At 41.2% G+C, this 12,941-nt stretch overlaps 1 protein-coding gene across 1 annotated transcript in view; it reads right to left on the minus strand.

Annotated features, from left to right (window-relative positions):
• A2ML1 (alpha-2-macroglobulin-like 1) overlaps positions 1-12,941 on the minus strand; it is a 64,341-nt gene that overhangs the window by 13,686 nt on the left and 37,714 nt on the right. Inside the window, exons 19-29 of the mRNA XM_006875459.1 lie at positions 12,097-12,325; positions 11,777-11,903; positions 11,445-11,566; positions 10,827-10,878; positions 10,436-10,519; positions 8,333-8,509; positions 8,081-8,162; positions 7,618-7,774; positions 3,855-3,929; positions 3,520-3,682; positions 861-1,075 (exon numbers count right to left, since the gene is read on the minus strand). Of these exons, the coding sequence (XP_006875521.1) occupies positions 861-1,075; positions 3,520-3,682; positions 3,855-3,929; positions 7,618-7,774; positions 8,081-8,162; positions 8,333-8,509; positions 10,436-10,519; positions 10,827-10,878; positions 11,445-11,566; positions 11,777-11,903; positions 12,097-12,325 (1,483 nt within the window). The remainder of the gene's footprint in view (positions 1-860; positions 1,076-3,519; positions 3,683-3,854; positions 3,930-7,617; positions 7,775-8,080; positions 8,163-8,332; positions 8,510-10,435; positions 10,520-10,826; positions 10,879-11,444; positions 11,567-11,776; positions 11,904-12,096; positions 12,326-12,941) is intronic.

The following is a 12,941-nucleotide window of genomic DNA, read 5'->3' on the forward strand; positions in this document are numbered from 1 at the left end:
GGTAGCATCTGGCATTTAGCAGCCCCAGCAAAACCCACTACACCACCAGGACTCCTGAAATTCCATCTTACAATTGTATGGATTGATGTCACTACTCATCATTTGAACTTCCCTTCAATATTTGACTATCATATTTTACATATCCTTTAATTGTTGCTGTTGTCAAGTGCCGTTGAGTGGATTCCGACCCATAGCAACACTGTATAGGGTTTCCAAGGAGCAGCTGGTGAGTTTGAACCGCCGACCTTGCAGTTCAAGTGGCTTTGCAGTCTGGCGCATTAACCCACAGTGCCACGAGGATCTACCTCAAATGCCATTCCTCTGTGAAGACTTTTCTTATCTCTTAAGCTGATGTAAGTTCTCTTTCCCTTTTGGAATTCTATAGCATTTTTTATCTTTATTATGTTATAACCAGATCCTGTTTTATAATACATAGAACTTGTCCAGTTTTCCTTCTAGACTGTAAGCTTTTTAGTAAGGATTATATTCTTGCTTCTGTAATAGCAAAAAAATGAGGTATGCTCATTATATATGATTTTATGTTACAGTCCCTAAAACTGGCTTTTTGATTTATTAATGTATCAATTTCACCAGAATTATGTATATCCTATTTATATGTAAAACATGGATCTCAAGATATTTCATATTCTACAAAGAAAAAGCATTAAATAAATCTGGTACTATTTATATGTTCATATGATACAATTTTATGAATAATTTTGTTTATTTTTTCCATGCATTTTCTGTCTCTAAAATTGTAAGATCCTGTACCTAGACAGTGAGGGCAGCATTTTCTTCTCTATCTCCACACACACTTAATCCTATCTGATAAATGGCAGTGAGGAGAGCAAGCAGTTTACCTGAGTTGAAGAGAAGCCTCCATATGCATTGCGTTGCTTGGCCAACCAAGCCACTATACCAGTGGCCTTGGCTATCTCCTTTTGAGTCAGTTTGGCCTTGGTAAGCTGGGCCAACAATACATATGCTGTGAGTTCCACATTTACAGCCTCTGGCTCAGACCAAAAGCCTTCATTGGATGACCGAGCAGATATCTGGCTCCAGTGAATAGACTCTCCTAAGGAGAAAGAAGCAAAATGAAGAAGGCCTTGGAAGGATCTGACTTTCCTTAATTAATTTTGTAAATCCTGTATGTTAGAGCAAAGAAAACACCAACCAAGAATGAACCGTGGGTTAGGAACAGCTGTTACTCAAGATTAGGTCTTTATTGGCCATAATATATAAGCAGGATGCAAGGATGTGTGTCTCTGTGTCTGTGTGTACAGCTACATATAAATCCCCAAGTCAATAGCTTATCTGAGAGCATCAATAAAGGCTCTCATCTCCAGTAATCACAGAAAACCTCTCTTGTTAACTTACAAATTCTGATGTTACCAGAGATGATAAGTAAGTAGAAAAGTCTTATGTACATGGGGACATATTTTGATTTGAAGAATTTCATGAAATTTTCAGTATTTATATCACCTAATCAAGGGTGTAACATTTTTAGAAGAATAAAAATGGTAGAACATGATAAGAACTTTTTGAAATCGTAGAAGAAATGTTAAAGAAGTATTAGAAGGCGATCAAGCAGAATATGAGCTCAAAACACTGTGACAGCCAGTACGATAGATAACTTGAAGGAAAAAGAAGAAATGGAAATAAGAAGAGTGGGAACTAGAAGCCTATTTAAACAGAAGTACCTAGAGTGAGGCAATCTAATTGGAAGAATATAACAGAACACAAGTGAGCCTGCAAGATCATGGAGAAGAGATAATAACATAGAATCGATAAACAGTGATTAGGATATACTCTACTCACTGTGGAAGACACCCATTCTGTGCCCACAGCCGTTTACACATTAGGCCAAAAAATTATCCAGAACCCATATGAGAGGATAACTCAGCAATGATATTTATATAAATGAAAGCTGAGATTAAATTTCTGCCAGGAAGTATAATTTCAAATACATAGTTAGATAAATGAGATGCATTAATATTTTATTTATGAGATCTGATAGAAATTCATATTTACTCTAAATACATCCAAAAGTTTTAAAAGAACCTTGTGAAATCTTTACATCTCATTCCCATTCCATTTTAAGATATAATTTCAATGATCTCATACCAAAAAAAAGTTACCGGTTGTCATCTAGTTGACGTCAACTGTTAGTCACCCCATATGTGTTAGAGTAGAACTGTGTTCCATAGGGCTTTCAATGACTAAATTTTTGGTAACAGATTACCTGGCATTCCTTCTTTTTAACACATTTTATTGTGCTTTAGGTGAAAGTTTGCAAAGCAAATTTTGTTTTCCTAATGATTAGTTCATACACCGTCGAGTGTCATTGGTCACAATCTCTGTAATACATCAACAGTCACTCTATTTCCTCCCTGGGTTCCCTGTTTCCATTCATCTGGTTTCCCTGTCCTTCCCTGTCTCCTTTGTTTTGGGGCGCATGTTGCTCTTTTTGTATAATGTAATTGATCTGAGGATCACATTCCTCATGCTATTTGTTTAATAGTCCCATTTATTATTTGGCTGGAAGGTGGCCTCTGAACTGTCTTTAGTTTCAAATAATAATTTTTCTTAGGGAAATAGTCTTGGGGATCTCCTCTAGTCTTCAACCAATAAGTCTGGTCTTGCTATTTTTCGGTTTTGAGTTTTAGTCTACATTTTTTTTTATACCAATTCTACCCAAGAGTGTCTGTTGTAATATTGGTCATATTGGTCCATAGTGGTAATGGGCACCATCTAGCTCTTCTTTTGCTGTGGTTTATGTGGGCTACTAGTCATGTGAGCTATAGTGCTGGCCTGCAAAGTTGTTTGAACCACAAGGTCGGTGGTTCAGGCTCACCAGCTTCTCCTTGAAACCCTATGGTGGTGGTGGTGGTGTGCCATGGTGTCGGTTCTGACTCATAACAACACTGTATAGGGTTTCTGAGGCTGTAAATATTTATGGGAGCAGAAAACCTCATCTTTCTTCTGCAGAACCGCTAGTAGTTTTGAACTAGCTGACCTTGAGGTTAGCAGCCCGACTCATAACCACTACACTGACAGATCTCCTTACAGGGTTATTATGGGTCAGAATTGACTCAGTGGTACTTAACAACAACAAAGTCCTTTGAACTATTTGCTTTCTTGAGTTTTTGTTTTTCCTCATTCTTCAATGCTCCAAGTGGGAAGAGACTAATAGTTGCTTCTTACATGACTGCTCACAAGCTTTTGCCACTTATCAGATTAGGAGGTAGAACATTATCTTTATTAAGTGTGTTTTGCCAATAAATTTTCTGAATCGCTTCTACCACCTACTTTCTTTTCATGTTAAAGTATAATATTGCCCAATGAGGATTTACATGCGCTTCCCCTCGAAGTTCCCGACAATGGTTTTATGACTTAGAAATTTTACTAAAAAGAATCTTAGAATCAAATATATGTGGGACAGAAGAGATTGGGGAAATTGTAGATGATTCGCATTATATTTTCACAATTTCTGAAGTACTCTTAACCTGACCAGCATACCAGATATGATAGCCTGTTGATCTATTTTCTCAAGAAGACTCTTCCTGATGTCCATGTCCTTAGCCAGGGAGAAAGTATAAGCTAGGAGGGCTTGTGTGTAGAGGTTGGTGGTGGAGGTAACAGTATTCTTGAGACATTGTAGACCCCGGCTCACCATTGAGTCCTGAAAAGTGAAGATGAGTAACAATTTATAAGGCATTCCTTGTAAAATGGGAAGCCATAGAGAAATCATATCATTTTCCTGATTAAAAGGTGGATTGGGCAAAGAGAGGTGAAATTCCCTAGGAATAGGTATGGTAGGAAGAGTAGAAAGAGGGAAAGTGACCAAAACTCACATCTATGGTCTTTCCCATCTCTAGCAATGCAGCTGTGATGTATGCAGTCAATGAGATCTCATCATCAACACCGCCCTAGAAGGGAACAGGGAGGCAGAAGTCAGGACAGCAGCCAGGACAGGCAGGGACTGTGTGCAATTGCAAAAAAGGCATCCTCTTTGAATTGTTTTTAAAAGTGCCCCTTTCCTCAAGCTGACTGCAACCCTGAGCTTCTAGGACACATGGAGGGAAGAAAAGGCTGAACTTCCACAACTACACAGCACTGAATAGCAGCCTAGAGTAGCCTTCAACTCTGAGTAGGTTCTTAGGGCACACAAGAAAAGGGGTTAGGGAAGATGAGCGGTAAACAAAGAGAACCAGGGAGAACATCTCTACCATACCACCCAAATAGACCATCTTCAAATGGACCACCAGCCTCTTCTATGGGAGTGGGAAGGGAGTGGAATTAGGTAAGACCTTCCCTGCTGAAAGCTTTTCATAAAAAGATCTTAGCAAGCTTTAAACAGACCTAGTCTAAATTCTTCTTGGATCAACTATCAACACTCATAGAAGCAGCAGTCAAGAAATCAAACGATGTATTGCACTAGGCAAATCTGCTGCACAAGACCTGTTTAAAGTGTTAAAGAGCAAAGATGTCAGCTTGAGGACTAAGGTGAGCCTGACCCAAGCCGTGGTATTTTCAATAGCCTCATATGGATACAAAACTGGACAGTGAATAAGGAAGACCGTAGAATAATTGATGCTTTTGAGTTATGGTGTTGGAGGAGAATACTGAAAGTGCTATGGGCTGCCACAAGAACAAACAGATCTGTGTTGGAAGAAGTGCAGCCAGAGTGCTCCTTGGAGGCCAGGGTGGCCAAACTTCGTCTCTCATACTTTGGACATATTGTCAGGAGGGACCAGTCATTGGAGAAGGATATCATGTTTGGTAAGGTGGGGGGTCAGAGAAAAAGAGGAAGACCCCCAGTGAGATGGATTGGCAAAGTGGCGGCACCAATGGGCTCAAGTGTGGCAACAATTGTGGGGTTCGCCAGGACTGGGCAGTGTTTCATTTCATTTTATATATGGTCTCTATGAGTCGGTACTGACTCAATGGCACCTAACAACAACAATACTCTAAATTATTATCGTCATTCTATCGATGAGAAAACAAACACTTTAAAAGCTTAAAAACTTGTTCAAAATTACACAGCTCAAAAATAGCAGAAGTGGGATTTGAACTCAGGGAGTTGGATTCTGGACTCAAATACTGAACTACTAAACTTGACTTCACAGGAAAGAAGTAAGAGAAACTTCTAGGAATGTATTCCAGTAAAATTTTATACTAGTCCCAGGGCTATTTTGCACTGCGTGTAAGGAAAGAGAATGCCTTAGGAGAGACCATTGTTAGGTGCCTTCAAGTTGGTTCTGACTCACAGTGACCATACGTACAACAGAAAGAAAGACTGTCCAATTCTGCACCATTCTCACAATCACTGCTGTGTTTGAGTCCAGTGTGGCAGCCCCTGAGTCAATCTATCTCATTCTCACTGAGGGTCTTCCTCTTTCGCTGATCTTCTGCTTTTCCAAGCATAGTGTCCTTTTCTAGGGTCTGGTCCCTCCTGATAACACATTCACAGTAAATGAGATGACGTTTGCCATCTTTGTTTCTAAGGAGCATTCTAGCCGATAGGTCACTAAAGCATTCCAAGATGGAGTCTTTCATGCTTCTGGCAGTCCATGGTATACGGTCTTTGCCAACACCATAATTCAAAGGCATCAATTCTTCTTCAGTCTTCTTTATTCATTGTCTAGCTTTCACATGCACATGAGGCAACTGAAAATACCATGACTTGGGTCAGGAGAACCTTATTCCTCAAAGTGACATCTTAGCTTCTTCTTCTTTTTTTTTTTTAACACTTTAAAGAAGTCTTTGGCAACCAATGCAATATGTCGTTTAATTTTCGCTGCTGACCTTCCACTTTATGAAAAAGAGGAAGACCCCTAACAAGATGGATTGGCACAGTGGCAGCAACAATGGGCTCAAGGGTACCAGCAATTGTGAGATTGGTGTAGGACTGGATAGTTTTGTTTTGTTGTGCATAGGGTCGCTATGAATAGGAACTGACTCAACAGCACCTAACACTATAGGTTTCATTAGTATTTCTTATCAATATCGTTGATACAGACAAATACAATTTTGCTGAAGATAATTTTTTTTTTAAAGTAGCTACAGTCCTGGTGTGGCACTGCAGGATAATATGCTGGACCACAAGGTCAGTTTGAACGGCAAGGTTGGAGGTTCAAGCCCACAATCTGCTCCTTGGAAACCCAATACTGGGTCACTATGGATTGGAACCAACTGTACAGAAATTAACAACAACAACAACAATAGCTATATAGAGATTTTTTTTTCCCGGACGCTTCAAACTATTTAATCCAGTCTCTGGAACAGCAATGTAAATGCTTTGTCTAGGAAAGTTCATACGAATCTTTCTTTAAAACTGAGTATGTTCTGAGCTCAGTTATCCTCCAACATCTGCATCTCATCCTGTGTTTGGGAGGAGCATCACAGAACTGGCCAACACTCCCTTCTGTTACATGAGGGGGCTTCAAAAAGTTAGTGGAGACATGGAATTCAAAAGATAATAGAAATTTTCTGTGAACATTCGGAAGGCCTCTTGTGCATAAGATTGCCATGAGACAGAGCCATCTCCATGGCAACTAAGAATAACTGGTCACTTTCGAGGGATTGAGAGCAGTGCCTATGGGGCCAGCCTGCCATGGTACGAACTGGAGTTCTAGCAGTTATCAGCAGTGGCCTTGGACAATTTAATCCCAATGCCTTGGTTTCTGCATCTGTAAAATGGAATTAATAATGTGATATAAGTACCGTCTCATTGATTTATTGTAAGCCTTAAATAATATAAAATTTTATAAAGTACTTAGAAGAGTACCTGACACAGAGTAAACCCTAGTTAAGGTTAGCTTTGTTGTAGGCAGTGTTACAAAAGACATTGGACTACCTAATAGTCCCCGCTAGAGAAACAGCTTTTCTTATATTGTGTTCCAGATTTCAGGAGATGGTGAAAGTCCCAGAGAGCTTCTAGTCTGGTGGTGATGGTGGTGATGTGCTGTGGAGTCGATTCTGACTCGTAGCAACCCTGCATAGAGTTTCCGAGGCTGTAAATCTTTACGGGAGCAGAAAGCCTCATCTGTCTCCTGCAGAACTACTGGTAATTTTGAACTGCTGACTGTGAGGAGACACTACCAGAGCTCCTTTCTTCTAGTCTAGTGGTTCTCAATTTTCAGCAAACATCAGAATGATCTAGAAGGCTAGTTAAAATACAGGCCCACACTCCCAGAGTTTCTCACTTAGTAGGTTTGGAATGGGGCTGAAATTTGCCTTGCAACCAAGTTCCCAGGTGATACTATACTTCTGATCTGGGTATCACCCTTTGAGAACCATGTTCTACAACATATTCCCATTCTATAGACATGGGAACAACAATGGGCTCAAGCATTACAACAATTGTGAGAATGGTGCGGGACCGGGCAGCGTTTTGTTCTGTTGTTCATAGGGCAAGCACAGACTCGATGGCACCTCAAAACACCATAGAAATGGAAGCTGTGGCCTACACTGTTAAGTGCATTGGTCAAGGTCACTCAGAATCAGGGCTGAGACCTGAAGAATGCTGACGGCCAGGCTAGTGCTTGTTGGATACTGCTCAGCCAGAAGAACAAGTTCTTCCCAGACATGTTGAGTAAGCTGGAGGACCCTCACCTTCATAGAAGTATGAAAGAGCTTTCCCACATTGGCATAGCAGCCACTGGGAAGCTGGGTTCCTGCCATCCACTTGAGAGCATCCTGGATGTTCTTGTTATCAATGAAGATGAATTCTTGAGCCTGGCTAAAGCATTTGGTAACAAAAGCTGTCAACCTACGTGGGGGAAAAGGAAACATGGCTTGAAGCAGATTTCCTGGTGAGGATGCAAAGGGTCTCAGTTTTCTCTGGTGTGTGGCTCTAGAAGGAGAGTTGAGGAAACATAATGCCACAGGAAGCTTGGGTTTTAATAGGCATGAGAAGTGGGGAGGGCATGAGATCAGAAGGATGAGGGACTCAGCCATATGAGAAGCTGAAATCAACAATACCAGAGAGGTGGAGGGCTGGGTGCAAGAAGGAATGGGAAAAGGGAGAGAGGGGAAGGACAGTTCAGAGGACTCATTGGGAAATAGGGAATCTTACCAGGTGTTTCCATTTTCATCCTGTTCCCCAAAGGCACTGTATGAACCATTGCTGTGCTTATACGTCAGTTCTGTCTGGTACCCTGGGAAACCAGATGTGGTTTTACATCAAAGTGACAACTTCAGGACACCCCCATTCTCCTCAAGAACCTGGATATCTCAGGGGGTGGGACATCCCTGTATTTTTTCAATCTGTCTATCATAGACCCAGAGGGAAAAGAAAAGCCAAGAAAGAAAGACCGCACCACCTTACCGTTCTCCAAGAAACCAGCTGCTCGTGATCTGATTTCCTGAGTCAGCAGCCCTGCCTTCTCCAAGTACTGCAAGACATAGATGATGGGGGCAAACATGACCATGTTCTGCTCCCCACATCCACTTGGCATCTGCACCAGATTGTCTAGGTTCTGTAAGGCTGTGCCCATAATGTCTCCTGGGAGCCAAAAAAAAAAGATAAAGAATATAGAGGTCAGGAAAATAAAAACCACTTAAGATTTTTTTTTTAAATCATAAGATTTTATATTTAAAAAATCATTCATTTAACAAACACATATTAGCTATCATTGAATAAGGGTTTACGATGTGCTCTGAGGATACAACAATAAGACAAACACTTATTCTCCTCAGAGCTCACAGAGGCCAAACAACTCCAACACATTCCAATTATAATTCATTACTAACAGTTAGAATATAGGACTATAATTCAACATTGGGTATGTAAAAGATGCTAGATATGCAGAACCATATGCCATTGAATCCATTCTGACTCCTGAAGATCCCATGCGTAGCATGAGTAGAAGTGTGCTCTACTTTGTTTTCCTTGGCTGCTTTTGTTGGAAATAGATCCCCACACCTTTCTTCCGAGGTATCTCTTGGCAAATTAAACCTCCAACTTTTTGGTTAGCCACCCAAGTTGGGCATTAACTGTTTGCACCACCCAAGGACTCCAGTACCTAGGACACCCAAGGGAGTTCAGAACTTTTCAGGAGACATGTCATGGATGGGTTATACTTTATACTCTAAAAATTATGTTTTATTACAGAAAACCCAACTTCTAAATTCCTCCACTGCATATGAAACATCACCCTCTAAATCCCTTCTAAACACACACAATCCTGACACCCTTTCCCAGATTATGTCTACAGACCCCTCTATACACTTTATAAGCCATCCAGCCTGACATAGCATCTCATTAATATCTGCAGTTTAGCCATTGAAGTAAATTCAAATCTATGTTTCAGGAACTGTACTAGGAACAGAAATGAAAAGGGTACAGCTCTTGTCCTCAGAATGCAGTATGGAAGACAGACATATACAGTAAACTACAGAAAAAGAAAACGAGCTATCCCAGAGATAGGAATAAAATACATTGAAACTGGGACATTTTGGCCTGTAAAAGCCCTCGCAAGGGAGTAAAAGAGTAAAGGAAGAACCCAAAATTTAAAAGATTTCTACTATATGCTATGTATCATGCTGAGAATTTTATCTATATTGCATTTAATCTTCACACCAACCCTGAGAAAGTTCATGCTATTATCATGTCTTACAGAAGGGGTCAGAATCATTAAATAATAGATAATATTCTAAGAGTCGTACTTCTCAGAACAATCACCACAAGAGATCAAAGGGGTAGCAATCACCCAAAAACACAGTTAAGGCAAGAAGGGGCAGGAAAGACAGTTGAACAGAGATGGAGAATCCAGGGAGGAGTGGGAAGAGTGTTGTTACACCGAGGAGACTGCAGCTCATGTCATGAACCATAAATAACATGTATGAATTGTTGAATGGGACTAATGTGCTCTGTAAACTTTCACCCAAGCCACAATAACATGCTCAAAATGCAATAAAAGAGCATTGTTAAACAACTTGTCCAAGGTCCCATGTCTTGACATGGTAGAGCTAGGTACTTTACCCGGTTTAATATGATTTTCAAGTGTACGCTTTTCTATTCACTCCCCTCCTTGCCGACGGTAGTGCAGTGGCTTTGCCTATGGAAATATGTTTGTATCTTTCCTAAACTATGTTCAGATAGGTGAGTTCTTAATTTTTTAAATGGCTGCTGCAAACCTTTTGTCCTCTCTATCCAATTTCTAGACTACCTAAGCCTAAGCTTTGGTTACCTTTCATTTCTTCCTGCCCAGACTCCTTTCTGTGTTTAATTACAGTATGCATCTAATACCATCTCTAATGTTATCTGTGCTCTGTATCTCTCCACTATATAAAACAATCTCTTCCTTCATCACTACTTCTAATTTATTGCACCTTCTTGCAGAGGGGTTTACACACACAGCCCACTCCATACCTATGCAGCTTCCAACCCCACTTGTTCTTTCTCAGCCAAGAATCTCTAGCTGCTTACCCAGAACAGTAACATAAGCCTTGGTTGAATCAGGGACAACATCCACAGGGAGTTCCAGAGAGATGGATTCTGAAGCCACCTTACCTGTGAGACAATAAAAGGTGAAAATAGTGTGGGTTCTCAGGCCCAAACCACACAAAACCTTTCCACAAACCAGAGCTCTCTTTTACCAGAGTTCTTTTACCTATTCATAGTGATTTTTGCTGAAAATACATTCCAAAGAGTGTCATGATCCCTGCTGTTCTTTCTCTTCATTGGCCCCAGAAAAGGTGGCACCCCTACACTATCTTAGTCCTTCTACCCTATACATTCCTCCTTTTGCCTATGAGAATCTCTGCCGCCTAAGGGTTCTCACCACCAACTCCCCATCCCCAACCCCAACTCGACTCACCCTTTGGGCACAGCAGTGAGCTGTGTGTCTTTTCCACAAGGACTCCCTCCGGCTGACGTACAGAGAGACACAATCCGGTGGAAACAGTGAACATGAATGTCAGGGCAAGTGGTAAGGAAAGAATAGGAAGCGGGGGCAGTAGTTGGGAGAAGAGACCCTACCTGTGCACTGGGCTTTACTCAGGACTATTGAGAACAAAGCTTGTTTTTAAAGCTCAGGACTTTATTTTTGACCAAATAGGACGGACCTATTGGTATACATCTTTCTGAGCAAGGGTAAGATTAGGAAACTTGGAAGAGGAAGGATTGACAATGGGGATTCATAGTGGGATGGGAGGGGGAGCATCTATGATGCTTTAATGATGAAGTTAATGATTTTGGTAAGGGAAGTTAACATTCCTTGCATGTCTATAATATGCCAGGCACTGTGGTTGGGATTTCATAGATCAGAGGTATGGGTTAGGTAAATGGCTAACGTATAAAGGGGCCAGGGAAGGAGAAAGTTGAAGCTACCTGGTTGGAGTTGGAGTAAGACTTCCTTGCAAGACTAACTGGTATGGTTACGGTCCTGGGTTGGTTGTTGTCTCTACCTTGGAAGCTGGGCCTGCAGAAACCTTACCTTGACCAGAACTGGCTTGATAAGTGTATCACTTTGACCCTTTGCTGGAACAAACCCCTTCTGACCTCCACAGAGTTCATTGCTGTCCAGAATCTCAGTAGTAATGGTAAAGTTTATGTGACCTGAGGAGAAAGGAGGAGGAAGGAATGCCTTAGTCGTATTGCCAGAGGCACCAGTGATATCTTTTCTCCTCTAGACCATTGCTTCTTAAACTTAAAACCTTAAGTTTAAAAACTTAAACTTGCTGTCGAGGTGACCCCAATTCATGATGAATGACCCAACAAGGTTTCTCTCTAGTTTTTTCTTGCCTATCTGCCACTTCCCTCTCTTACCTAATTTGATAGCTGTAATATTCCAGTGATAGGTTTTTGCTTCATCAGCACAGAGACAGCTGGAGGCCTCAGAGTGTGCCCAGGATTCCACATGGTACTCATCTGATTTAGCCAGGTTGGTCTGAACCTAAAAGGAATGTTTGAGAGAAAAGGTTTGAGCAACACAGAGTACAGACAGAGGCTCAGAAAAACTCAGTAGCAGAGACAATGATATCTCATCTCTTTCCAAGGGAAAATCCAAATGCTTCCAATTAAGCCCATAGGGAGAGTGTGCTGTGGTTCCAATGCCGACACCACCTCCCTGTATCCTTAGCTCTCACCCTGATGCAGTCCTTTAGGTAATTGAAGATGGTGGCAGTAAGGCGAAAGGATTCCCCACGAACTACTGAGTAAGGGAGAGTCAGGTCAACAAAGAATGGCTTGAAAGCAGTTAATCCAACAGTGGGTGAAAGACCAAAGCCTGTGGACTGGGAGGTGCAGAAAGTCATGGCCTTCCACTCGGTGATGGCATCAGGAACTGTGACGTGGATAGCCTCCTTCCCGGTGTGACTGTGGGAAGACAAGGGCCCATGTGAGGTAGAAGGAGAACAGGACAGGAAGAACATTTGTAAACTATGCTATATGTTGATCTGCAGAAGTAAATATTTTCCTATTTATTTTTTCTTACTGTGGTAAATATATAAGTAACAGACCATTTGCCATCTCTATATTCTTCACAGTTCAGTGACATTAATTATGTTCCTTATGTTGTCAGCCATCACCATTCACCAGTCCCAATTTTTTATATCACCCTTAACAGAAGCTGTCTCCTAAGCATTATATCTTTCTTTCCCCCTTCCTTCCACCCACTTCTGCTAATCACTGATAACATTTGGTCTCTAGACACTAGTCTGTTCTAGATATTTCATATAATCATACCATATTTGTCCTTTTGTGATCAACTTACTTCAGAAGTTTATTTGTTGTGTGCAGAAAAGTGAAGAGGCAACCAAACGGAGGGGACTTGTGAACTGCACCATCTGAATCTTGGGACTCATGAGTTAAGATGTACAGATATGGGAGAAGGGGAAAGAGTATGTGTGTGAGGGAGTAAGTGTGGGTGGCTATGTGTGGGTGTGGAGGAGTGTACAAGTATATCTAAAAGAGGGTTGTTGTTGTTGTTGTT

Source organism: Chrysochloris asiatica, unplaced genomic scaffold (genome assembly GCF_000296735.1).
Source record: "Chrysochloris asiatica unplaced genomic scaffold, ChrAsi1.0 scaffold00328, whole genome shotgun sequence".
Taxonomy (NCBI): Eukaryota; Metazoa; Chordata; class Mammalia; order Afrosoricida; family Chrysochloridae; genus Chrysochloris; species Chrysochloris asiatica.